We start from the raw sequence: 24,098 nt of genomic DNA, 5'->3' as shown, positions 1-24,098 counted from the left end.
TGCTGCAGTGATGCAGCTGAGCTGTCAGAAAGACTCCACTTAATCCACCAATAAGATGCTATCGCTGTCTAAACTCTGTGTGTGTATCGTCTTGTTTCATGTGTGTCAGGGAGGCGTATCAAGAAAACTGTCAAACTCAATTTTTCTGTCCTGTGTGCTCCATTCATCCTTGGCTGTTGCCATGGTTACAGTTGTCATGGTGAATTAGCATCCTGTCATGGGGAAACAGAGGATTGTATTTTGTATGATCCTACAGGAAAAGTTGAGTTAGGAACCATCATCCACCTCTGTGTGCTGTGGGTTGGGTCGTAGGAGTCTGTTTCATTTCCGGTGTGAAACCAGTCCTGGGGGATGTGGATCTTCGGCCAAGCTAGAGCTGATATCTTCCTGTTTCCTGACATCTTTTTATCCATTGTGTTTTTATAAAACATTCGCAGTAACTAGTTAAAGAAGTTCAGTTAGTTTAACACAGTGGTTCTTTCTCATGAATGTGGTGCCTCTCAGTACAGGATACATCATCATACCCGACCAAACATTTCCCACCAAAATGTTCACTTCTGCACATTATGTATACAAAATAGGATTTAATTAACCACAACACAGATACAAAAATAAAACACCACATGTAGCATCAACTTTCTGCAGCAGAGTCATGAACACATGAAGCAGACTAAAGGCTGGAAATCTGCCTTTAACTCGTTTTAATCAAAGATTTTACCTTTCAGGTGTCCATTATTAACTCACAGTTGCAGCTACACATCCACCATCTACTGGATGATCCTTTCAGATTTATAATTAATTCAGCGATTGATCATTTTTAATGACTGCAAAGCGTTGATGTGAAATGAAAAATTAAATAAAAAAATTAAATAAATGAAAAAAATAATGAAATGTTTAAATGAAATTTAAAACATCTGATGAAAATTTTTTTTAATCAAATTAAAAAATTACATAAAATGAAAAGAAAGGGTCATTTAATTTTAAATGTATTTAATTAAAAAAATTACAGAAATTAGCTGAAAAGTTAAATAAAATCTGAAGGATATTATGGACTGGAACCAACAGTTAAGGCTTCTGACTGATACCGGGTCAGAGCTCCGACTCTGCTGCAACCTGAGAAAACAGCATCCAGGACTGAATTTTTCTGGTTCCCAGCTTTTCATTAGGTCTTGATCTGGTCTCCAGACCATCCTCTGATTCCTTTTTTTTTTCTCTGGATTGTTTCTGTACTCATGGGTGTATTTTATTTATCTTCCTGTAAATAAAGCCCTGCATGTGGCTCAGAGAACAGTAAAGCATCCTGCTGTGTTACAGAATCCTCCCCCATCTTAAATCAGCGGCCTCATCACACACTTTTTACTGCAGCATGTCCTTATTCTCTACCTGTGCAGCCTGAAGGACAGAGGTTCATGTATTCACAACAGATTCCAAACAGGAAGTACAAGCTGCAACAGCAGTCTGATGTCAGGAAGCTTTATTTTAGAGATGGAAGCAGGAGGAGGAGGATGTAGGACGCCGTCTGATGGATCGTCTGCCTTTCTGTCCTCAGTCGTCTCCCTGAATCCCGACTCGAGGACGTCCTTCGTACCTGCATCCCTCTGGTCAAACGAGCCGGCCTCATCTCTGGTTACGTGAGTAATCTGATTATTCTACAAGGGATTAAGGTGGTTTTCGGTGTATTGCCACATCACTGAGTGGAGATGGAAACTCATTGGAGGATTCTCTCTGGTACCATCTGAGCTTCCCTCATCTTCCCTCAGCCTTGTGTGTGTGTGTGTGTGTGTGTGTGTGATACCTAACATGGCTGGAGGTGTAAAGATCTTCTCTGCATCAGGTGGTGGTCATCATGTCAGTCAGGCTGTGGCTGATGGGCGGATCCATGCCTCTGTTTTCTGAACAGGACAACCCCGCCTCCTTCTCACCTCACCTGCTCACCAGGTCAGTGTTCAGGAGACAGAGCAGAGCCAGGTGGGTCATTCTGCTCCCACAGGGTTCATACAGGAATTCAAGAGTTGAATTTACCACCTTTTTGCTGCCTCTACAACATTTTTACTACCAACACAACATCGAGCAGTGGCCTTTTATGGGGGGAGGGGTGGATGCATGACCCATGCATGATGATAGCCCATCCCGCATCCAATACAAAACGTTGTCCCACTTACCTGAAGGTATAAGTGTGACGCTGTCATGACTAAGACATCCTACACGTTACAAATATTCCAGAAGACTTGGGGCATTTGTTTTTTTTAAAGAATGTAAACAAAATGCTCCCTAATACCATCGTTCGGAGAGTATTAGCAGGGCCGGACTGGGTCGTACACCCACCCAAGCCGCCCTAATTCATATACATGTGCTCACATACACACACACACACACACACACACACACACTAAGGAATCACAAGAGCTATAACAAAGTTGTGAAAACGTACATTTTCCTGGTGTGAGGTGGAAAGTGGCTCGCTAGTATCAATGTACTCGGGCTGTTCCGACACCACTCATGGGCACCATGCGGAAAGTGGGACCGGTCGATACTACCAACGCCGGCCCAGGTCCTGCCGTCCTGCTCACACATATATTTATATTATTAAGAGTTTTTTTTTAGTTAAATGAACTTAAAACAAAAAAATCTGCATAAATGGAAAAGTCAGAATGTATTGAAGGAGTGATGAACATCTACTTTTTACTACCCCACGGATACCCAGTCTGAGAAGAAAAAAGAGAGGAGCCCAGTGCATCGTGGGAATCTCCAAAACCTCACATGAGGCTTTAAAGTGGTTTGATTCCCTGAACCTCCACCTCATCCTCATCAGAAGAAGGAGGTTCTAAAAATCTGGTTTAAATGTGAGTCAAAGGACAAATCCTGGTCCAGAATAACTCCAAGGTCCTCACTAAGCCAAGGTAACACCATCCAAGTGTTCTGACCAGATGAATGGGTTAGGGGCGGGGCTTATGAGGCTCAGGTGCTGCTGGTCAGCATCTTTAATGGGGACAAACCAAGAACAGGTGATACGGTGTCGGGAATCTCATAAAAAGCCCCTCCATCATCAGTTCCACCACAATGTATCTGTGCCCGGTTTGACCTCCAGATGTCCAGTGGAGTCATAGCTTTGAATCCGAGGACCAGACGAGATCAGAGCAGAAGAGCTGCAATAGATCACAGCTCTGTTTTTCTTTCTTCGACCTACTAAAACCTGACGTAGCTCATCCATCCTTTTATATCTAAGACAAAGTATTTCCACAGCTGAAAAAAGTCGTATTATTAACTTCTAGCAGGACTCTGAATGCTTCAGAGGTCCGTGGTTCTGCATTGGAAGAGGTCCTGGTCATGGAGACTGAGCCCTCTCTTCCCTGATGTTTGGTCTTTCCCTTGCTCGTCCGAGTCTGTCCAGGCTGGAACTGAAAGGCTGTGAACAGATCGATGCACCGAAGAGCCGAATCAGCAGCAGCGTCAGGCTCTGAACATTCACTTCATTTAACTACACGAACTATCAGGCTGGAAAATGACTTGTTATTTAACTTTGTTCACATCATGGTCATGTAAACAGCTTCAAGTAAGCAGGATTTATGGAAAATTAGTATTGTGTTTGTATTGCTGGGTGACACTTTGCTTACCAGACAGATGCAGTGAATTGCAGCTCCTCTGACTTCATCCTCTGGTGAGCGAGTTCCAGCTCACGGCATCATGTCTGAGATTTAGAGTAATGAGAGACTGTTAGAGAGACTGTTAGCACTTTATTATCCTTTACTGGAGTCAGCTGTTTCTTTATTGTTTACTTCTTACAGTTTGATTCCTTGGTTCTTCTGTTTTAGGTTTTGATAGTGACCAGGTTTCTTATATAATAAATTTTTATTCTGTTCATTTATTTATTCTTCTGTGTTTTTTTAAGTTTTTTATGCACATGTGTCCTGGCTTTAGAGAGGATGAGTATACACTTCTTTTGTGGTGTGTATTGTCCTTTTGTGTCTGTTATCATGTTTTGTTTTGTTTTGTTTTTTTTTGCTTCTACTTTTTACTGCAAATCAAATCCACCTTTGAGTATCAATAAAAAATACCCTACCTTGTTCCGGCTCTGCTCCCTCTCAGGATCCTGACCTACTCATACCTGCTGTCCTTCAACGCCTGGCTGCTGCTGGCCCCCGTCATGCTGTGCTACGATTGGCAGGTGGGCAGCATCACCCTGGTGGAGTCTCTGGGAGACGTCCGCAACGTGGCCACCATGTTGCTGGCGGTGGTGATGGTGGCTCTGTGCCTGCACTGCATCTTCTCACTGCAGGTAAGATCCAGATGTGCGCACAAAGAAAGCGCATTTCCCAGGATCCCCGCTGCTTCCTGATGTTTATGTCTTTATGAATATTATAATCTGAGGACATGGAGAATAGCTGCAGCTGGTGGTAAAACAACGAGGATGAAGCTTGACTGCATCAAGAAGAGAATGATGGATGTAAAAATTACATTTTACAGAAAATCTGTGTTTTTATGATTTTCAATGCATATGATTGAAGGAGGGTCCCTTTAATTCCAAGATGTGCCCCAATGAGCCAGGATTGCCCATGATGAGAGAATCCTGGCTGATCAGAAAATATCTGTTTGTCTTTCTGATGAAGGCATGGAGTAACCCTAACAGCTGGTAACACGTGTTGTGATTGGGGCTTGGTGGTGTACAGCTACCGGTCAAGTCTGGTCACACCTGTCTGTTAATTCTGAGTAGAAGTGTCCAAATTATGCATTTTTAAATGTGATTTATTCATTTGCTCAGTTGTGATTTAAAGAAAGATGGTTAGTTCAACTTTTTTCATCATATATTATTGGTGGGTCAGAGGAGCAGACATGGACACCTGACGCTCCTTTCCTTTGTTCATTGGTAAATGGTCTGTATTTATATAGGGCTTTTCTGTACCTGGAATGATACCCAATATACAGTAATATTACATCATACTAGGGTCCAACCGATATGAATTTTTTGAGGCCAATACCAATTCCGATATTTGACAGAATCAAAAATCTGATTACCAATTAATCGGCCGATTTAAAAAAATATATATATAATGAATAAATTAACTTAATTTTTGGTTCATTAATGCTTACACCAACAAAAATATGAATTACAGAAGAACATTTTACTGTTTCACAATATTTTGTCTTTATATGTTTAACTTTACAACAGATGAATTTCCAAAAACATGCAACAAAGCATTAAATAACTAGGAAATTAAATTATCTAACCTTTAAAAAGTCAATCTATAAATGAATTGTATAAATTAATGATGAATTTATTAAATACATCTTGTTTTGTACTTCTTGCTGATGCAAATTAGAAGTAGGTTAAAGTACAGATAGAAAAATATATGTAAGGTGTATGCCTTATATATGAGTGAAGTTAGCTAAACATTATTTATGAGGCCTTCTGATGCCCTTCAATGTTAAATTACATTTTCTTTACTCCAATATTTTCTTTGCCATGAAATATATCATGAAATATATCATGGCATATATCGTATATGAACCAAAATAAAAACCATATATGCTTTTCCCAAATGTCAAAAAGATGTCATCTTTGATAGAGTTATATTTTATATATAATGGTCACAAATGGTCTGGCACTAATTGTAACACATAGTGAGTCGCTGTTACAGCCTGTCACGTTAGTATTTTCTGACAAAGTAAAACTAAAGGAAACGACATCATGACGGTGTCTGAAGACAGACTGTAATATTAATTAAAGCCGCAAGCGGCATCCATCGGGTCCGAGCTGCCTGGACCCCGCCACCGGATGTCGCCATGACAACAGGTGGTGTAATGCGTTAAGGACCCAACGTGTATGAATCCTGTCAAGTTTGGTGCAGTTCCCATGTTTTCCTATGGAGATATGAGCAAACCGTGTTTCATGCCGAGATGGTCATTTTCCGTCGGTTGCCACGGTTACACGCTTTCTCCTATTAGAAAGATTTGAGGAGCGTTTGGTCCCCAACGTGTCAGGAAGGTTCCCACCAAGTTTGGAGTCAGTCGCACGAATCCCCTCAGACTAGTTCATTCAAATGGCAATGAAATCCAAGATGGCGGGCACCCCGTTGCCATGGCAACAGGTGTTCGATTGACTTCTTTGCTGGACTTTGGGTGTCACAGGTATGAATACTGTGAACTTTGGTGCAGATCCCATTTATTTCTATAGAGATATGAGCAAACCGTGTTTAATGGCGAGGTCATTTTCCGTCGGTTGCCACGGTAACACGCTTTCTGCTATTAGAAAGATTTGAATAGCGTTTGGTCCCCAACTTGTCAGGAAGCTTCCCACCAAGTTTGGAGTCAGTCGAACGAATCCCCTCAGACTAGTTTGTTGAAATGTCAGTGAAATCCAAGATGGCGGGCACCCCGTTGCCATGGCAACAAGTGTTCGATTGACTTCTTTGCTGGACTTGGGGTGTCACAGGTATGAATACTGTGAACTTTGGTGCAGATCCCATGTATTTCTATGGAGATATAAGCAAACCGTGTTTCATGGCGAGAAGGTCATTTTCCGTCGGTTGCCACAGTAACACGCTTTCTGCTATTAGAAAGATTTGAATAGCGTTTGGTCCCCAACTTGTCAGGAAGCTTCCCACCAAGTTTGGAGTCAGTCGCACGAATCCCCTAAGACTAGTTCGTTCAAATACGATGCGTGTAAAGTGCAAAAACTGGGAAAAAAGTGGACGTACACGCCAAGATGGCGGGCACCCCGTTTCCATGGCAACAGATGTTCCATTGAGTTTTTTGGTCGACTCGGGGTGGTACACGTTTGTGCCGAGTTTCGTGTTCCTACGTCGAAGTAGACTTTTGGGACCCCATTCATTTGGTGATTTTTTTGGTGTCTAGGTGGCGCTGTTGAGCCATTTTTGCATTGAAGTGTATGCAGACCTTAGAATATCGAAATTTGCTCGGGGCTTGATGTGTGTGCCAAATTTCACAACTTTTCATGGGTGTTTAGGGGGTCAAATTTGGCTTTTAGGCGCTTAGAAGGAGAATTAAAGCCGCAAGCGGCATCCATCGGGTCCGAGCGGCCTGGACCCCGCCACCCGATGTCGCCATGACAACAGGTGGTGTAACGCGTTAAGGACCCAACCTGTATGAATCCTGTCAAGTTTGGTGCAGTTCCCATGTATTCCTATGGAGATATGAGCAAACCGTGTTTCATGGCGAGAAGGTCATTTTCCATTGGTCGGCACGGTAACACGCTTTCTGTTATTAGAAAGATTTGAGGAGCGTTTGGTCCCCAACTTGTCAGGAAGGTCCCCACCAAGTTTGGAGTCAGTCGGACGAACCCCCTCAGACTAATTCGTTCAAATGGCAGTGTAATCCAAGATGGCGGCCACCCCGTTGTCAGGGCAACAGGTGTTTAATGGACTTCTTTGCTGGACTTGGGGTGTGACACGTATGAATACTGTGAAGTTTGGTGGAGATCCCATCTATTTCTATGGAGATATGAGCAAACCGTGTTTCATGGCGAGAAGGTCATTTTTCCGTCGGTTGCCATGGCAACAGGTGTTTAATGGACTTCTTTGCTGGACTTGGGGTGTTACACATATGAATCCTGTGAACTTTGGTGAAGATCCCATCTCTTTCTATGGAGATATGAGCAAACCGTGTTTCTTGGCGAGGTCATTTTCCGTCGGTTGCCACGGTAACACGCTTTCTGCTATTAGAAAGATGTGAGGAGCGTTTGGTCCCCAACTTGTCAGGAAGGTCCCCACCGAGTTTGGAGTCGGTCGGACCATTCCCCTCAGACTAGTTCGTTCAAATGGCAATGAGATCCAAGATGGCGGCCACCCCGTTGCCATGGCAACAGGTGTTTGATTGACTTCTTTGCTGGACTTTGGGTGTGACATGTATGAATACTGTGAAGTTTGGTGGAGATCCCATGTATTTCTATGGAGATATGAGCAAACCGTGTTTCATGGCGAGAAGGCGTTTTTCCGTCGGTTGCCACGGTAACACGTTTCCGGCTATTAGAAAGATTTGAACAATTTTTGGTCCCCAACTTGTCAGGAAGCTTCCCACCAAGTTTGGAGGCAATCGCACGAATCCCCTCAGAGTAGTTCGTTCAAATACGATGTGTGTAAAGTGGAAAAAATGGCAAAAAAATGGCCGCACACGCCAAGATGGCGGGCACCCTGTTGCCATGGCGACAGGTGTTACATTGAGTTTTTTGGTCAACACGGGGTGGTACACGTGTGTGCCGAGTTTCGTCTTCCTACATTGAAGTAGACTTCCTGGGCCCCATTCATGTGGTGATTTTTGGTGACTCTAGGTGGCGCTGTTGAGCCAATTTTGCATTGAAGAGTATGCGGACCTTATAATATCCGATTTTCGCCGGGCTTGACGTGTGTGCCAAGTTTCACAACTTTTCATGGGTGTTTAGGGGGTCAAATTTGGCGTCGAAATGCTTAGGAGGAGGAGGAGAAGGAGAATAAACATTTCAACCACAATAGGGCCTTGCCATACTTTGTATGGCTCGGACCCTAATAAACATTTGGAAAACAATAGGGTCCTTCCATACTTCGTATGGCTCGGACCCTAATAATATTAAGTTTTCGGTGCTGCATTGACTAAGCCTCCTCCACTCTGCATTCACATCTCTCCTCCTAAAATACGCCTCAACCTACAGCTGACGGAGTGATGAACGATCATTCTGTACTCTCAGATATTTTGTACACGAACGTTATTTCTGCAGTTACTGGCTACTTAGCTAATACTATGCTAGGTCGTGATAAAAACAGCGATGTTATTGCTAACATAGACGGGTGTTATGACTGGCCGTTTTTTAGGAATGATTTAACCACATGATATGTGTGAACCGCCGACGTCAGTCGGTTCTTGACTACAAGTCAACGTTTCAATGCTCTAACATTTTACATGCACATCCTGTTTCTGTGCTTCACTTCAAAATAAGAGTTCCGCTTACAGCAGTTAGCCAAAACATTACAATGGGTCGCATCTTCAGCTAATTTAGCACAACTTTAGCAATGCAGAGTAAATAAAAAGCTGACCGACACAACAAAGCACGTGCCACTCGGCATTTCACATGGCAAACAGTTAAGCAGAAACTGGAGACATGCTGAGTCAATAATTTCACAACATTATTATAAACTTACCGGTCAGCAAGCTCCACTCAGCACATTACTTAATGTAACCTGGCTAGCTACTAGCTAACCCAGTCAGAGCTCCATCTAGTGGACATCATTCTGCAGACACTTAACAGCATTTATTGTTTTATGAGAAAGTAAAACTAAATTGGCATATAATCTGCAAAACAACGGCTGTTATTGGCAATTTTGAAAAGGACTCATATTGGCCAATTAATTGGCCTGCTGGTTAATCGGTCTGGCCCTACATCATACATCACATTCACACACTGATGGTGGATGCTGCCATGCAAGGCGCTAACCATGACCCATGAGGAGCAATTTGGGGTTTGGTGTTTTGCTCAGGGATGTATTAATGTAGAAGAAGGGAGCACAAATCGGCCCTCATGTGTCAGGCTGCTACCTAACTCTGATAGAACTGTTGGACATAACAGTGAAGCACAGTTACCATCACAATGGCAGATTTCCAACAAAGAATCTCAGGTATAAAGAACCGGTAACCACCTGGGCCGGATATGATCCACACCTAATGGTTAAAGATGCTAACTTCACTCCATGAACACCTAGTGGCACAAATGAACCAACTGCTGAGGGATGGACCAAGGGACGGACAGTCCTGATACTGAAAGATCCGCAGAAAGGAACAGTTCCATCCAACTATCGGCTAATAACCTGTCTCTCCACAAGATGGAAGCTGCTGTCAGGCATCATGGATAAGATAAGTGGGTACATGGATCAACACATGACAGAGAAACAGAAAGGCATTGGTAAAGGTACCAGAGGAGCCAAACACCAGCTGCTGGTTAATGGAACTGTCGCCCAAGACTGCGAAGCCAGACAGACCAACATGTGCACTGGCTGGATTGATTACCTGTAAGCCTCTGACTCAATGCCACATACATGGATCCTGGAATCCCTGAAGCTGTACAAGATTAACAACTCTGTAAGAGCCTTCATTGCAAACTCAATGAGGCTGTGGCAGACCACCCTGGAGGCAAACCTTGAGCCAATTGCACAAGTCTCCATCAAGTTTTGTATATACCAAGGAGATGCTCTGTCCCCGCTGCTGTCTTCTGCATAGGCCTGAACCCCCTCAGCCAGTTAATCAACAAGCCTGGCTCGTGTAATGGAAACACTTTTCTCGCATTTACACTTCACCAGACGTGACTTAGCCGGTCACGTGACCAGTTAATTTCAAATAGAAATGGCGCAGTCTGAGTAGATGCAGGAGGAAACTGAAATCTTTTTACAAATAATTAAAGAAAAAAATATAATTGTCATCCCTGATAGCAAACAACGGCGAAATGCATGTCTGTGTATCTTCACTTTCTTTGTACTAAAACAACTTTACTGATAATAAGCTCATATTTAACAAACCAGCAGAGTAACTTCGAATACTTTTCAAGTAAGATTCATACAAACCTGAATCATCAGTTGGGCCATCACAGCTTATGTTTTCATTGGGCCGCTGCAGCACTTTTTGTTTAAAAAAAAATTTCTGATGTCCATGATGGCTATAAGTCTACATCCCTCCTTCTGTCCTGCGTCAGGCAGGTGCAGTACGCAGGCTGCTGAAGCGCGTCTTCTTCTAGGGGGGGTCATGCAGGCTGTATGCAGTCTACTTTCAGCAGCTGCAGCTCTCTGTTGGACTCCGGTACTTTACGTTACAGCCGAGAGGGTTTTTTTTATATCCCCCTCAAATGGACAATTCAGATTTGGGGCTTTTCAGAAAAAATCAGGGCTTCAGCCCAAGTAGCCACCCCCTAACTCCGCCCCTGATTTATAGCATGTTTCCAAAGATATGTTATCCATGGGACAGATGTTTTACGTCATCAATCTTTTTGCAGCACTTCCTGTTCCTCAGTAGAACTTCACATTCAGACTCTTCTGTAAACTGAGCTGTGGCTTCGGGTCATCTCAAACTGAATATTTCTTTTAAAAAAACAATCTTTAGTCACACTCCAGGAAGGGAGGCTTTCTTTGAAAGTATTTATTCTGGGGATCTGTAGTCAGATCTACTAACTCCTTGAAGTGAACACTTTTTCCTGGAATGAAGATTGTTCACAGCTGGCTTTTTTTCCCCTCATGCTCGGAGCATCAGCAGACTGGAGGTGAAAGTTCTGTGCTTTAGAAAGAAACTTGTAGTTCATGGAGATTATTCCATGGATTTAATGTAACCAAGACCATGCAAAACCCCTCCCTGAATCACCAGCGTAACATGGTGTAGGGGTCAGACTCCTCCCGTGTTCTGTTGTGTTGGTGCAGGAACAGGGACCCCAAAGGTTTTAGCACATGACTTCCCATTTCAGTTCTGGTTTTTCAAAATAAAACCCACAGTACTTATAATCACAACATGAAAAAAATATTAATCAGATGTGAAAACAAATTATTTTTTAACTCATTTCCAGGTGGGTTACAGTTATATCAGCTGATCACTGATCGATCAGCTGGTGTGTGAAATCATCTCGCTATCAGCTGAACATAGAAATCTCTAAATCAGACATACTGTGCAAATTTCTGAACAACATATAGAAATCAACAGAGCAAGTGGGAATCAGTAAGAAGAATAGAATATAGAAGTACACACATATTTAATAAGGATGTGCAAAAATAATAGAATGTAAAAAGTAGAATAAAATGTGGTGGATAGAAGCAGCAGGTAGAGCCTGGTGTCTAAGCAGAGCCGAGTTATTGATCAGAGTGATGGACAGGTTTCCTGTGTTGGAGTGTCTCAGTCTGGTAGAGAAGGAGCTCTACTGGCCGACCAGTGTGGTGGAGAGGATGGTCGGTTTCTCCATGATGGAAACCAGGTTGTTCAGGGTGAGACAACAGTCCCATCTAAGTGCAGAATAGAAAGCATCCTTCATAACACACCGCATGAGCCTAGAATAGGATCCACCTCAACCTATTTATCCTCTTGTTGCATAAACTAAAACCTTCATGACAGAAGTTTTACAGCAGATATTCTGCAGGATTTGAAGATCCACCTATCAGACCGTACGAACAGTTTTAGGGCCCTTGAAGGCCTTTGATTGGTTGCTGTTGAAATGCAATGCCCAGTTCAACATCACTCGTACAAAGGGAAGCAGCACTCAGAAAATGTTGTTCTGCTTTGTTGCCAGCTTGGCTACTTCCTGAACGATAGGGGACTAGGGGACAGGGACTTTTTTTTTTATTTTAACTTGTCCTGTCCAGCATCATAGCAAGCAAAATAATAATCTGGTTGGTTGCTGTATCGTGCTGAACAAATTTGCTCTGCCAAGGGGAGGCCTATGGGTAGGGCTCCTCTTGATAATGGGATTAAGTTATTTATTTATTTACTTTGAATCACGGAATTTATGTAATCTTGCTGGACCTGACCGGAGGGGACAGAAAAGGATGGAAAATAAGAAGAAAAGGAGAAGAGAAGAAAGGAGACAAAAAGATCACAGACAGAAGGCAACGACCCTTCAATCCACACCATCACCAGACAACAAACTGTTACACCTGTACATGAACACACCAGAAAATTTCCTACAACTTTTACGAAAGCAGAAACACACCCACAGAAAAAACAGGGCTGCTAGTCATTAAGAGTTTTTAAATAATAACCAAATCAAAAAGACATAACAGCGACCAGATACTAACTCACAGGAAAAATAAAAAAATAAAAAAAATAATTATCGCTTAGTATTAAAACCCTCTGAACAACTCAGTGACTGTGTCAGCATGCAGAGCATGGGGAATAAGGAGTGATCAGTGATGAAGAGTGGTGAGTGAGATCATGCAAATGCGACCACGCCTCCACGGAGGCCAGAGGCAGACCAGGGCCAAAGGCCCGGGCCCTCAGCAGCAGACCCGGAGCACCAACCCAAGCCACCCGATGACCACTCCAGCCCCACCCGAAGGGCGGCAGAGGAGAACCCCAGCAAGAGCCCCCCATGGTCCCGGGGCACAGGTTCCAGTGGGCCAAGATCAGCAGCCGCCACCCAGGGCAGCCCAAGCGAAGAGCCCAGGGCCCCAGGAGCCCAGAGGCAGCCGCCCCACCCCCCAAAGGCAGAGGGCCCGCAACATGCCTAGGAGGACCAGGCCCCCCCCAGACAGCCACCCGGCGTAGGCCAGAGCACACCCCGATGTCCCAGCCGCACACTCCGGGAACCAGGGTGCCATCGGCCCCCTCCCCCCACTCCCCACCTACTCCAATCTGCACCCCATATAACCCCACACTCACACCCTCCCCCGCGCCGCACCCACAAGCACTCACCACCACACAGTCATGCCACACACAACCCACCCACCATGCCCCGTGGGGGACACCCAGGCTGACCAGAGGACAGCGAGCCCCAAGCACCCCCCCCTTCAGACCCGACACCCACAGAGCCAGCAGCCCACCAGCGCAGCCACCGCAGGACCCCCCCCCCCCGGCCCCACCCGTCATGCACCGCATGCCATGCCCCCCAGGTGTTTTTTGTGTGTTGTGTTTCTTGTGTTTTGGTGTCTCGGTGCAATTAAAACTGAGAGGCGAGTCGCCACGGGGTGCATCCAAAGAGACCACTGAATGGTCTCCTCCGTTCCACCCCGCATGGCTCCACGCCTCCCAACTCCCTACGTGTGTATGTGTGTGTAAGACAGAGAGAGCGGGAAGTAAGAGGGGTCTGGGGATGTACGTCCAGAGGGAAGCAAACTTCCCTCTGGATGATGACCCTCTAGTGGCATTAGGCACCCCCGCTCCCCAGGAGGCCCCCCAGTGCAAGACAGGCCAGGAGAGGCCCCCCCCCCCCCCCGACCGGGCCACTCAGGGACCACAGCCAGTGAGCCGTCACCAACCCCAGAAAGTACCCACCCTCCCACACCCCTAACGGGGAATGAGAGGATGGGGACATTGGCAGACCCACGGCCCACCACCCCCCCACAAGTGCACTTAACCCGCCCCAACCACACACAGAAACACATGCACACACCTATTTCCTTGCACACTCCCGCTCATCCTAAGTCTCATATGCCCTCTCAGCCCCACCCACACAATATAAACACTCACACAGCATCCAACCCTCCCACTCTCACTCCCCAGACACACCCCCACTCATCCTAACACATGCATACGCACGCACACAAACATACCCCCACATCCACACAAACATCATCCAAAGTATAGACACACACACACAACATACAAGCATCCCTGTCTCACACCCGAGCACCTCCCCCTATAATCCCCCGAATCCCACTCAGCCCTCCTTCAAACCCCTACACCCCCCCTGCCCCCGGGCCATACCCTGGGTCCCAGGACATCAACCAGACACCAGGGTATGCCCCAACCCACACCACGGCAGCACATCCGGGCAGGCCCAGACCCCCGGCACATACGGACCCCACCACGCCGGAGGGAGATCCATAGCCACCCCTATCGCAGAGCAGCCCTGTCCCGCACCACGGGCAACCACGAAGAACCCGCAACCACCAGTCACTCCCGGCCATTTCCCAAACCCCCATAGCAACGAGGTCACAGTCCTCCACCTACACTAAGTGATGGAACTAAGCACAGGGGACCAGAGGGAATGAGATTCAGCTAAATAGTTCTTTGAGGAGGCAGACTTTGTCTCACTACTGATGTGATCAACTAAGAGATTCCTAAACTGCTGAATACACAGATTATTTTTGTTTTTCCAGTTCACAAGGATAGTTTTCTTTGCGATGCATAATGCTGTGCGTATCATGTGTGCAGAGTTAATTGTCATATTAATGTCACCCAAGTCACCTAGTAGACATAGTGCAGGGATTGTAAGAATATTACATTAAAACCATGTTGACATGTCCACACATACCTGAAGCCAGAACCTGCGGACAGGTGTGCCGGACTACAAGGCATGGAGATAGTTGTCAGGTGTGTTTTCATTGCAGTGTGTGCAGATGTTTGATTGTGACAGACCCATCCTGAACATCCTTTGTCCTGTATAATGAGTTCTATGCAGAATTTTGAATTGTATTAGTTGCATATTTGAATTCTTAGTCATTTTAAAGGTGTTTAAACATATTTGTGACCATTTATCTTTATTAAAGTTACTGGATAAGTCACCCTCCCATTTTGAAGTCGGAAGACAGATTGAGTCTTCTAGTTTGGATAATAGTCTATATGTTTTTGATAATAGCTTTGGGGCATTGAGATTCATGAATTCTGCCACCCCAATAGGTAGCTGTAAGTTTAATTGGTTAATAGTATATTTTTTACATATAATAGATTTAAGCTGGTGATATTCTAAAATTTTTTGCTACTGATTCCATATTGTGAAGTCAGAATATTAAATGACAAGAAGTTTCCATTTTCTATTATATGTTAACTGTTTTATTCCTTTATTTTTCCATTGAGTAAAATTGATAAGCTTTTTGTTTTGCAGGATGTCAGGGTTGTTCCAGAGGGGTGTAAACTTACATGGAACAAGTGAGGATTTGGTTATTTTTAGAAAATCCCACCAAGCCACTAAAGAGGAACTGATATTGATGCTTTTAAAACACTTATGTGTTTTGATGGTTGAGCTGATGAATGGCAGGTCAGAGATAAACAGATCCTCACACAATGCTTGCTCTACATCTAACCATGATTCATCCAGACTGCTAGGTTTAAGCCATTTTGAGATATACTGCAACTTGTTAGCTAAGAAAACATGATTAAAGTTGGGTAACTCCAATCCACCTCTATCTTTAGTCTGTTGTTTAGTTTTTAGTCTGATACGTGATGGCTTATTTTTCCATAAAAATTTAGATATATGTGAGTCCAGTGACTTAAACCAACTGGAGGATGGTTTAGTGGGTATCATTGAAAACAGGTAGTTTACTTTAGATAGAGCCATCATTTTAACTGTGGCAACCCTCCCCATGAGTGATATGGGTAAGCGCCTCCACCGTGAGAGATCATCCTCTATTGCTTTAAGTAGCTGGACATAATTTAGCTTTGTTAGTTCTGATAACCTGGGGGAAATGTTTATGCCTAGATGTCTAATGTTTCCAGACTGTACTGTAGTATTGGGTGTGTTTTGTAGGTCACAGATTTTGCCTGGATGTTGCCCTATTAGTGTGATTTCTGTTGACCTCCACTCTCAGAAGCAGATATCAGGAAGGAGATCACCCAGAGAGGCTGCAGGGAACCCGTATGCATGTTTTAGTTCAGTGGTTTTGGTATTCAGCAGCTCGACTGTGAGGACATGCCGGATTGGAGAAGTGTGTGCATGGGTTTGCTGTTTTTTGGTTTTACCTGTGGGAGCCGTCAGCACTGCAGATGTCAGTAAAGTTCCTGTGTGTGAAACGGGAAAAGTTCTAAAGCTGTCAGTAACATGTTTTCCTTGCTGTTCTCACTGCAGTCACATTCAGTTCTCTGTGCTCACACTGATGTAGTGAACCCTCTGGCCTGGTCCCGCCCTCTCCCATCACCCCAGGAAGTGATTGACATGCCAGAAATGACCTTTGACCCCCAAAGCCTTGGTGGACTCTGTCCAAACATCCTCACAGGAAGAGGAATCCCTTCAGTGAGAGGCCAGCAGTCTGTTCCAGGTGACAAGTGGGAGGAAAACCAGCTACCTGTCTGTGTGGACATAGGTGGGAGAGACAGGTGAACACAGGATGTTCTAGTCAAGACCAGATGTTGACGTAGAACCAAGAATCACAGGGCTGATAGAAGAGGGAAGATGTGGTACAGTTGGTCAGCTGTGGTTCTGGTTAACTTTTTCAGGCTGGCAGGTTGTCGTTTTTTGTAACCTTTTCATCCAGATTGTCCAACTGGGTGGATTTATAAACTATACAGCTACAGCATTTGTTGTGATCTCAGGAGACATCAACCACGTCTCTGTCTCTGCAGCATCACCATCATCCAGCAGGTTTTCAGCTGCTCCACCAGAGAAAATAAGATGCTGGACTTGTTTTACGCAAATGTTAAGAATGCATCCAGACCATAATCTGGTTCTCACCTCCACCTACAAGCCCATTGTTCAGCAGCAACCAGTCGTCACACAGACTATTAAAACCTGGTCTAATGAAGCTAAAGATGCCCTGAGAGCTGCTTGGAGGTCATAGACTGGAATGTCCTCTGTGAACCACGTGGAGACGTCAATGCCATAACTGAGTGTGAGACAGATTATATCATCTTATGTGTGGACAGCATCGTCCCAACAGTGAGACGCTTCCCCAGTAACAAACCCTGGATCACCAGTGTTACAGCCCCAGGCCTTGCTCTTTTCCCCTAGCAGAGCCAGTTTGTAACAACCAGAGACTTGATAATGCTGCTAAACATGCAAAAGAAAACCTTCAGGGATAAAGACGGAGTTATTGAAGACAACACAAAAACAACTTAAGATGAAGACGTGCAGAGGACCAGGGGAAAGCATTAGAAAGCAGCAGGCGAGAGTGACGTCAATACCAGGTAGTTGCCGTTCCGGTTGCATCAGTCTGTGAGCATCTACAATGATGTAGAACGAAGCTAGAACATCACAAACCCATTGTAAAGATGTGCACCTTGAGAACACTAGACCATTTTGGTGATAAAGATAAATAAATCACGCACATTGATGTGACTTTTCTCCAGGAACCTAATTAGCAATGACAGCAACTTGCTGTTTACACTAGAAATTTAGTGGACACTAAACTTATTAAAAAGAAATTTAATAAATACAGTAATGGCACTGGGCTCAGCCATCTTTACAGCTAGAATCTCAGGGTCCTCTGAAACTTGCAGGTTATTTGGACTCCACAATCTTTCTAAGACTCTTCCTAGGACTGTTTTTAAGACAGTTTCTAGGTCTAATGGTGTTTCTGGGATCTGTTGGAGCCACTGTTGGAGGTCCAGGCACCCAGTGATCTGATTACCACTGACACCCACATCTTTCCATCTTCCTCCTTCAGTTCTTGGTATTTTTCCAGCTTCCCTGTGACACTATTGTCCTTCTTCTTGATGTTGCTGTATTTCAGGATCTCGACATCTATCACTGCTACCTTCTTCATCACCAGTTTATCAGTCTGGATATGGAAGTCCTACAGGATCTTAGCTCTGTCATTCTCTCCCATCTTGATCCTGGTACTTCCAGCCCAGACTCCTTACAGATGTTCCTGTTCAGTATTCCAGCCACCTGGTTATGGTATGTCTACCTTACCTGCTTCCCCTCTTCCACCTTGCTACCATGTTCTGGACTGTTTCAGAGGACTCGTATGGTGTGGTAGACCCTGGCCTCTATCACCCAGTTCCTGTGATCGGAGCCTCTGTGTTGTCTGTCAGACCAGCGTCTCTAGACACTGATAAGAGTTCTGGCTGTCAGACACTGATATGTACCATGTGGGGGTTTATCCCTCCATGGTGGCTCCTCCTCTGTCTCCTCTTCCTCATTGGGTTTACACTGCCAGATCCAGATCATCACTGGGAAGTATTTCCTAACGATGTACTCCTGGATCTTTGATGTTTTGTCCTGGGTAGAGTTTCTGATGCTCACAAGTCCAGCTGTAGAGTTCCCAATCTATCACAACCTTCCTAGAGTTCCTGCTGCAGCTTTTTATTCCCTCTCTGCAGTATGTCTTATCTGTCCTTCGTCTCTGGTTTTTCTCTGTTTTGACATTGGAAAGGGGGGATTGACCCAAGGCCTAGTTAGAGAAAGGTCTGTTGTGCTTGTAGTACCATCTATCACTGTTTTGTTGCTCAATTTAACAGTTTCTGCCTGAACACACAAAATGAGTAAAGCTGATTTAATGTAACTGGGTTAGTTTCTTTATCCTGCAGTCATAACGTAGGTGCTAGTCTGTGGGAAAACTTTCAGGCTCCTTTCTGTGTCACAGAAACAGCAACTATCTGTAGCATCACCTGCAGCTTCATGTTCAGAATATTAACGTCATCATAATCAGATGGTTTCACATGAAGTAATCTTCAGGTTCTGCCAGCGTTCTGCAGAGCAGGTGTTTCTGGAGAGTCATGGATGTCCGGTCCAGACAGAGCAGTAGAGTCCAGAGACACTTCCTAGCCTCACACTGCTGCTCTCATTACAGCTGAGAGAGGGTGTAGTAAATCCTGATGTTGAAGCTTTACAACCACATGCACCGTCCCACTTATGTTCCTCCGATAAATGGAGATGACTGAAATGTGATTATTTGATGCTCCTCATTGCTGGTCACATGATTGATGATATTTAATCCAGATTGTAATAGCTGCTGAACGTGCACGCTGCAGTGTGTATGTGTGTGTTGGTAGAGTGTGTACATGCTGTTTGAAGGCTTTTCATTTGCTTTATTAAACACACATCATGCATGTTTCTCTCCATCTCTGCAGAGGCAGGAGAGCAGGGAAGTGTTGGTGGGAATGTTGTTCCTGGTCTTTCCCTTCATACCTGCCACCAACCTCTTCTTCAGGGTGGGATTTGTGGTGGCTGAGAGGGTTCTCTACATGCCCAGGTGAGGATATGAGCAACCAGCACATATTCACTGTGTCGTGATGATTTCTGGTCCTGCTCCTCTGGAAGGTGGGACCTGACATGCTCTGTATTTGCTATTGGCCTGGTCCAGTTAGGAAACGCCTCAGAGCTGTTGTCAACATGAGTGGAATTAAACTTAAAATTAAACTTTAACTGAGGAGGGACTGAAACATGATCTGTCCTGTGTTAACTGAAAACAGGGTTTCCCATGGTTTAGCCATCCAGTGACAGAATCCTGGGACCTGGCAATGAAAGGGTTAACCCACATCCTAGCTGCTGTTTTTGGAGATCCACACATGCATAAATACACGGATACGTACATGCACACACAGCTGAGCATGCTTCTGCCAGCAGACAAATAACGTGTCGGATAACACGCCCACCAGCTGGACATCAGTTTATTGAACAGTCCCAGAGACGTGAAGATGGACACAGTCCAGCAGGGAGGAGGCGGAGTCTTTCTCCTGCGGTCCATCACCGGAATGTCACGTCCGTCACCAGAACGTCATGTCCGTCACGCAGCTGAATTTCCACTTCATCAGGACATTTAAAGTCTTTTCTGTCTCTGGTGTTTTATGTCGCAGCAGTTCAGTCACATTTCAGTGGAAAATTAGCTACGATGGTTTGGAAAGGTGACGTGACTTCATAGCTGAGTGTTTCTGTCACATGATGTTTAAATGATTTAGTCTTCATCTGTGTCATGTTCCCAGTGTTCCCAGTGTAATGCTGTAATGGGTAGGCTTTCTGTTAAAGCTACAGACTTCATGAATAATTCAGGGCTCAGAGGGCCCTGTGGCCCACTCTCCCCTGGACCTGCCCCCCTAAGGCTGTGAAAGTTGGGGAGATGCTTATTTTCCTATTAAGCTGGGAATTTTCTACACCTGCCACATCATGAGATTCATTTCAGGGGAGTTTAGGGGAGAAGTAAATATAAAAACAGAGTTTGGGGAAAATGTGACGAGCTCTTCATCAGTCTGAGACGAAGGTTTTTGTCTCACTGTTATCCCTCTTTTTTTCTGTCCATTATTTTCAGCTCAGCCACAGGGTTTGGTCATGTGTACAGGCGCCTTTCTTAAACTGCATAGGGGAAAAAATCTCATCTTTTTCCTTCCATATCCACCTCTCAGCTTTTTCTGTTGCTGCCGTCTGTTTTGCCTTCTGTGTCCTGGTTGAAACAACAGCTAATCCTTAGCGTGTTAGAGTTCCTCTCTGAGCCGTGGATCACCTTGAATAGGCTTAGAGGGCCTGTGGGATCCACACAGAAACGCAGTGAGTGGAAGCAGATGCCTTCAGGGATACAGCTCATTGGAATCCCAACTGGATCTCAGCTAACCTGCAGCATGGCTATCAGCCGAGGCTTCTGTTGCTCTGAGCTGAACTCTGAGGACCGAGTCCTTGTTTCAGTTTAAATACTGCTGGCCTGATTATCTGGATGGAGTGAATATTCAGGATTATTCAGGAATTAATTTTCACTGTTTACTTTAAGAAAAGCTGTTAGATTATCATAATGAATGAAACAACCTCTATTGTCTCTGATGGGCCAGAAGCAGGAAAATAATTTGACATGGGAAGGTACATCTCCTCATCCTCCTCCCCTCCACCCTCTGACTGTCTTTCATCTTTGTGAGGATGGAGAGGTCTGCTGGGACCCGAAGCTGGATTTTCTGGCTCCTGACCTTCATGCTGGTTTTCTGGCTTGACAGATGAGGACCAGCGGCTCATCTATAAAGCAAATCAATCACTACTGTCACAGCACAACTCAGAGGAAATATTTCACCACAGGCGCAAAATATGGTGCAGTATAAGGGTCAAAATATAGACTATTGAGCATCCATCAGTGGCTACATTTGTGCTGCAGGAGGCTATATCCTACTGGTCTGATCAAAAACAAGCCAGTAACTGAGTGGCAGTTGAAAATGCTACTAATTTCAATCTCACAAATGTTTGTTAGAGGGACGGCAATCTGTCTCATGTAGGAAAGACTTTAGCAGTTGATGTAGAATGTGGTAACAACCATCTCAACAGCAGGTGGTAGCAGCATGCTAATTCGGTTAGTTTTGGCATACTAGTAACTAGAACTAAAGATGATTTAGAGCAGGGGTGTCTAAAGTTGGTCCTTGACGGCCCCTATCCTGCAGGTTTGCAATGTTTCCTACTTCAACACACCTGATTTAAAAGAAATGGACTTAACAGCCAATTAAGTTTTGCACAATTACTCATTCATTTGAGTGAGGTGGTTGGAGCAGGGACACATCAAAAACCTGCAGGATTGTGGCCCTCCAGAACCAGAGCTGGACACCCCTGATTTAGAGGGATGTCAGCTTTGGTGTAATGGCTCAGTGCAAATACCCAGCCAATCCAAACGTTTGAACAGAAGAGAGAGTTTCCAGCCCAGTTGGCTACCGGCCAAGAGAACCTGTCGTTAGCCATTCCAATAATAATGCCAATATTTCATTATAAATGGATATCAGAGAGAATCATCAGTGAGTTACCATCCAAGAAAATCTCAATAACCTATCTAAAACTAATGCTAGCATCTCCTTGCTAACTGAAGCAGAGGAAGTATCCAATGCAGTGTGTGACCAGCCAAGATAAGCTAGTTGTTAGCATCTTCAATACTAATGTTAGTTTCCTCATGGATAGCAGAGGGAGATTCCAGTCTAGTGGATCACCAGCCAAGAGAAACTAGTCATTAGCCTCTACAATGCTATTGCTAGCATCTCCTTGCTTTGCGATTGCAGGGGACATTTCCAGTGCAGCGGGTGAACAGCAAAGATGCTAGTTGTTAGCATCTTAAATGCTAACACAACTCTTTGCTAATAGCTAGCAGGGGGAGAATCCAACCCAGTGCGTTACCAGCGTGGAGAAGCTTCTTGTTAGCTTCTCCAGTGCTAACACATCTAGAATGAATGAATTTTGCATTGGGTGTTTAATGTGTTTCATTTTTGCCCTTATACCGTGTCATACAAATATTCTCATACTGACTGCGGTTATGGTTCACTGGAGACCACCTGTGCACACACCCCCCCAAATACACCTGCACTATTGCCTTAAACCCACCAGCTGTGAACTGGACCTAGAAGGTTTTTTTTCCTTTCTGGAGATATTTCCTTTTCAGCTCTTCCTGCAGTTTGACTGTTTCCGCCTCTGCAAAATGAACCAATTTCAGATAAGATAAAGATATTTGTTAACTGGCTTTTGTGGAGACCAGCTCTGTCAGGTGGTCCTGCATATCTTCAACCTGAGCCTGAGTCTTGAAAGGGTTCCTGAACTGTGGAAGACTTCCAGTGTGGTTCCAGTGCCAAGGATTGCACACCACAGGAATCCCAACCACTACAGACTTGCGGCCCCTCATTTGATGACCACCTACCAGCCTACCAGCATCGGAGTGGCAAACGCTGTCATCCACCTGCTGCACTGATCCCTCTCTTACCTAGTGCAGGCAGGGAACACTGAGGGGTCATGTTTTTTTACTTTTCCAGTACTTTCAACACCATCCAGCCTGCACTGCTAAGAGGAAGCTGGTAGGAGTCAGGGTGGTCGAGCAGCTGACTGCATGGACCATCGACTACCTTACCAACAGACTACAGACTGTGTCTGATGAAGTAGGCTGCAGCACGGGGGCGTCACAGGGCACAGTTCTCTCACCCTTTCTGTTCAGCCTCTACACTTCAGACTTCTTGGACCATTGCCACCTACAAAAGTTCTCAGATGATACAGCCATTATTGGATGTGTTTCAGACAGGAAGGACCAGGGATTCGTGGGGTGATCAGTGATATAGACTTTACTATACACCATGTAATACCTCATAAAGGATGCCAGCAATACAACACTTAAACACCCTGACAGGAAATGAACAGTAAATCCAAAAATCATAAATAAATTAATTAATGCACATGGAATCAGACTGTCACAAGATACGCTAATCAATAACTGTAGACTCTTGTGTAATGTCATCAGTCCAGCTTTCCATGCTGCTGTCCATGTCGGCAGATAGAGGTAATTAGGACTCGCCACCTCAGTAATGGCGGTGCTGCATGATGGCGCAACACACAAAATGGCCTCAGGATTAGTCTATAAACGGCTCATTTTTCCTGCCTGTCCACTGTTCCCTCCTGTTACGTCCTCGTGCTCTAGGGGTAAGGAGGACGGAACACAAAGAGAGCCGAATGCCAGAGTTAAAAGGAAATATAATTTATTTTACCAAAATGGGTTCCAGATACCGCTCTGGTATCGGCCAAGCTAAATAAGAACAAAGCAAAATGATTAACCAACTTAAAGTGTCCCGTTACAGGGTATCACAATCACTATAGTAATCAAAAGAAAATGTCCACAAAAAAACGGGATAATCAACTTAAAGTGTCCCGTTAAAGGGTATCACAATTACTATAAAATTAATCAATAGAAAATGTCCACAAAAACGGGTAACACGCACAAAGGTGGAATTAAGTATACAAAATCAAACCAAGAGTAACTTCACCTCACTCAGGGTAGGGAACACCACACGCAACTCAAAGTCCTTAATGTTATTCTTCGCTAATTCCACACAGTAGTCCGTAA

General features: G+C 44.6%; 1 protein-coding gene across 1 annotated transcript in view; it reads left to right on the top strand.

Moving 5' to 3' along the window:
* The window catches only part of tmtc1 (transmembrane O-mannosyltransferase targeting cadherins 1), a 95,079-nt gene that overhangs the window by 48,774 nt on the left and 22,207 nt on the right, over nt 1-24,098 (top strand). The window contains exons 5-8 of the mRNA XM_041977454.1: nt 1,550-1,631; nt 1,835-1,938; nt 4,087-4,276; nt 19,396-19,517. Coding sequence (XP_041833388.1) covers nt 1,550-1,631; nt 1,835-1,938; nt 4,087-4,276; nt 19,396-19,517 — 498 coding nt within the window. The remainder of the gene's footprint in view (nt 1-1,549; nt 1,632-1,834; nt 1,939-4,086; nt 4,277-19,395; nt 19,518-24,098) is intronic.

The sequence above is a fragment of the Melanotaenia boesemani genome, chromosome 23, assembly GCF_017639745.1.
Source record: "Melanotaenia boesemani isolate fMelBoe1 chromosome 23, fMelBoe1.pri, whole genome shotgun sequence".
NCBI classification, from domain to species: domain Eukaryota; kingdom Metazoa; phylum Chordata; class Actinopteri; order Atheriniformes; family Melanotaeniidae; genus Melanotaenia; species Melanotaenia boesemani.
The sequence above is the reverse complement of the archived record's forward strand: the minus strand, read 5'-3'. Positions and strand labels throughout refer to the sequence as shown.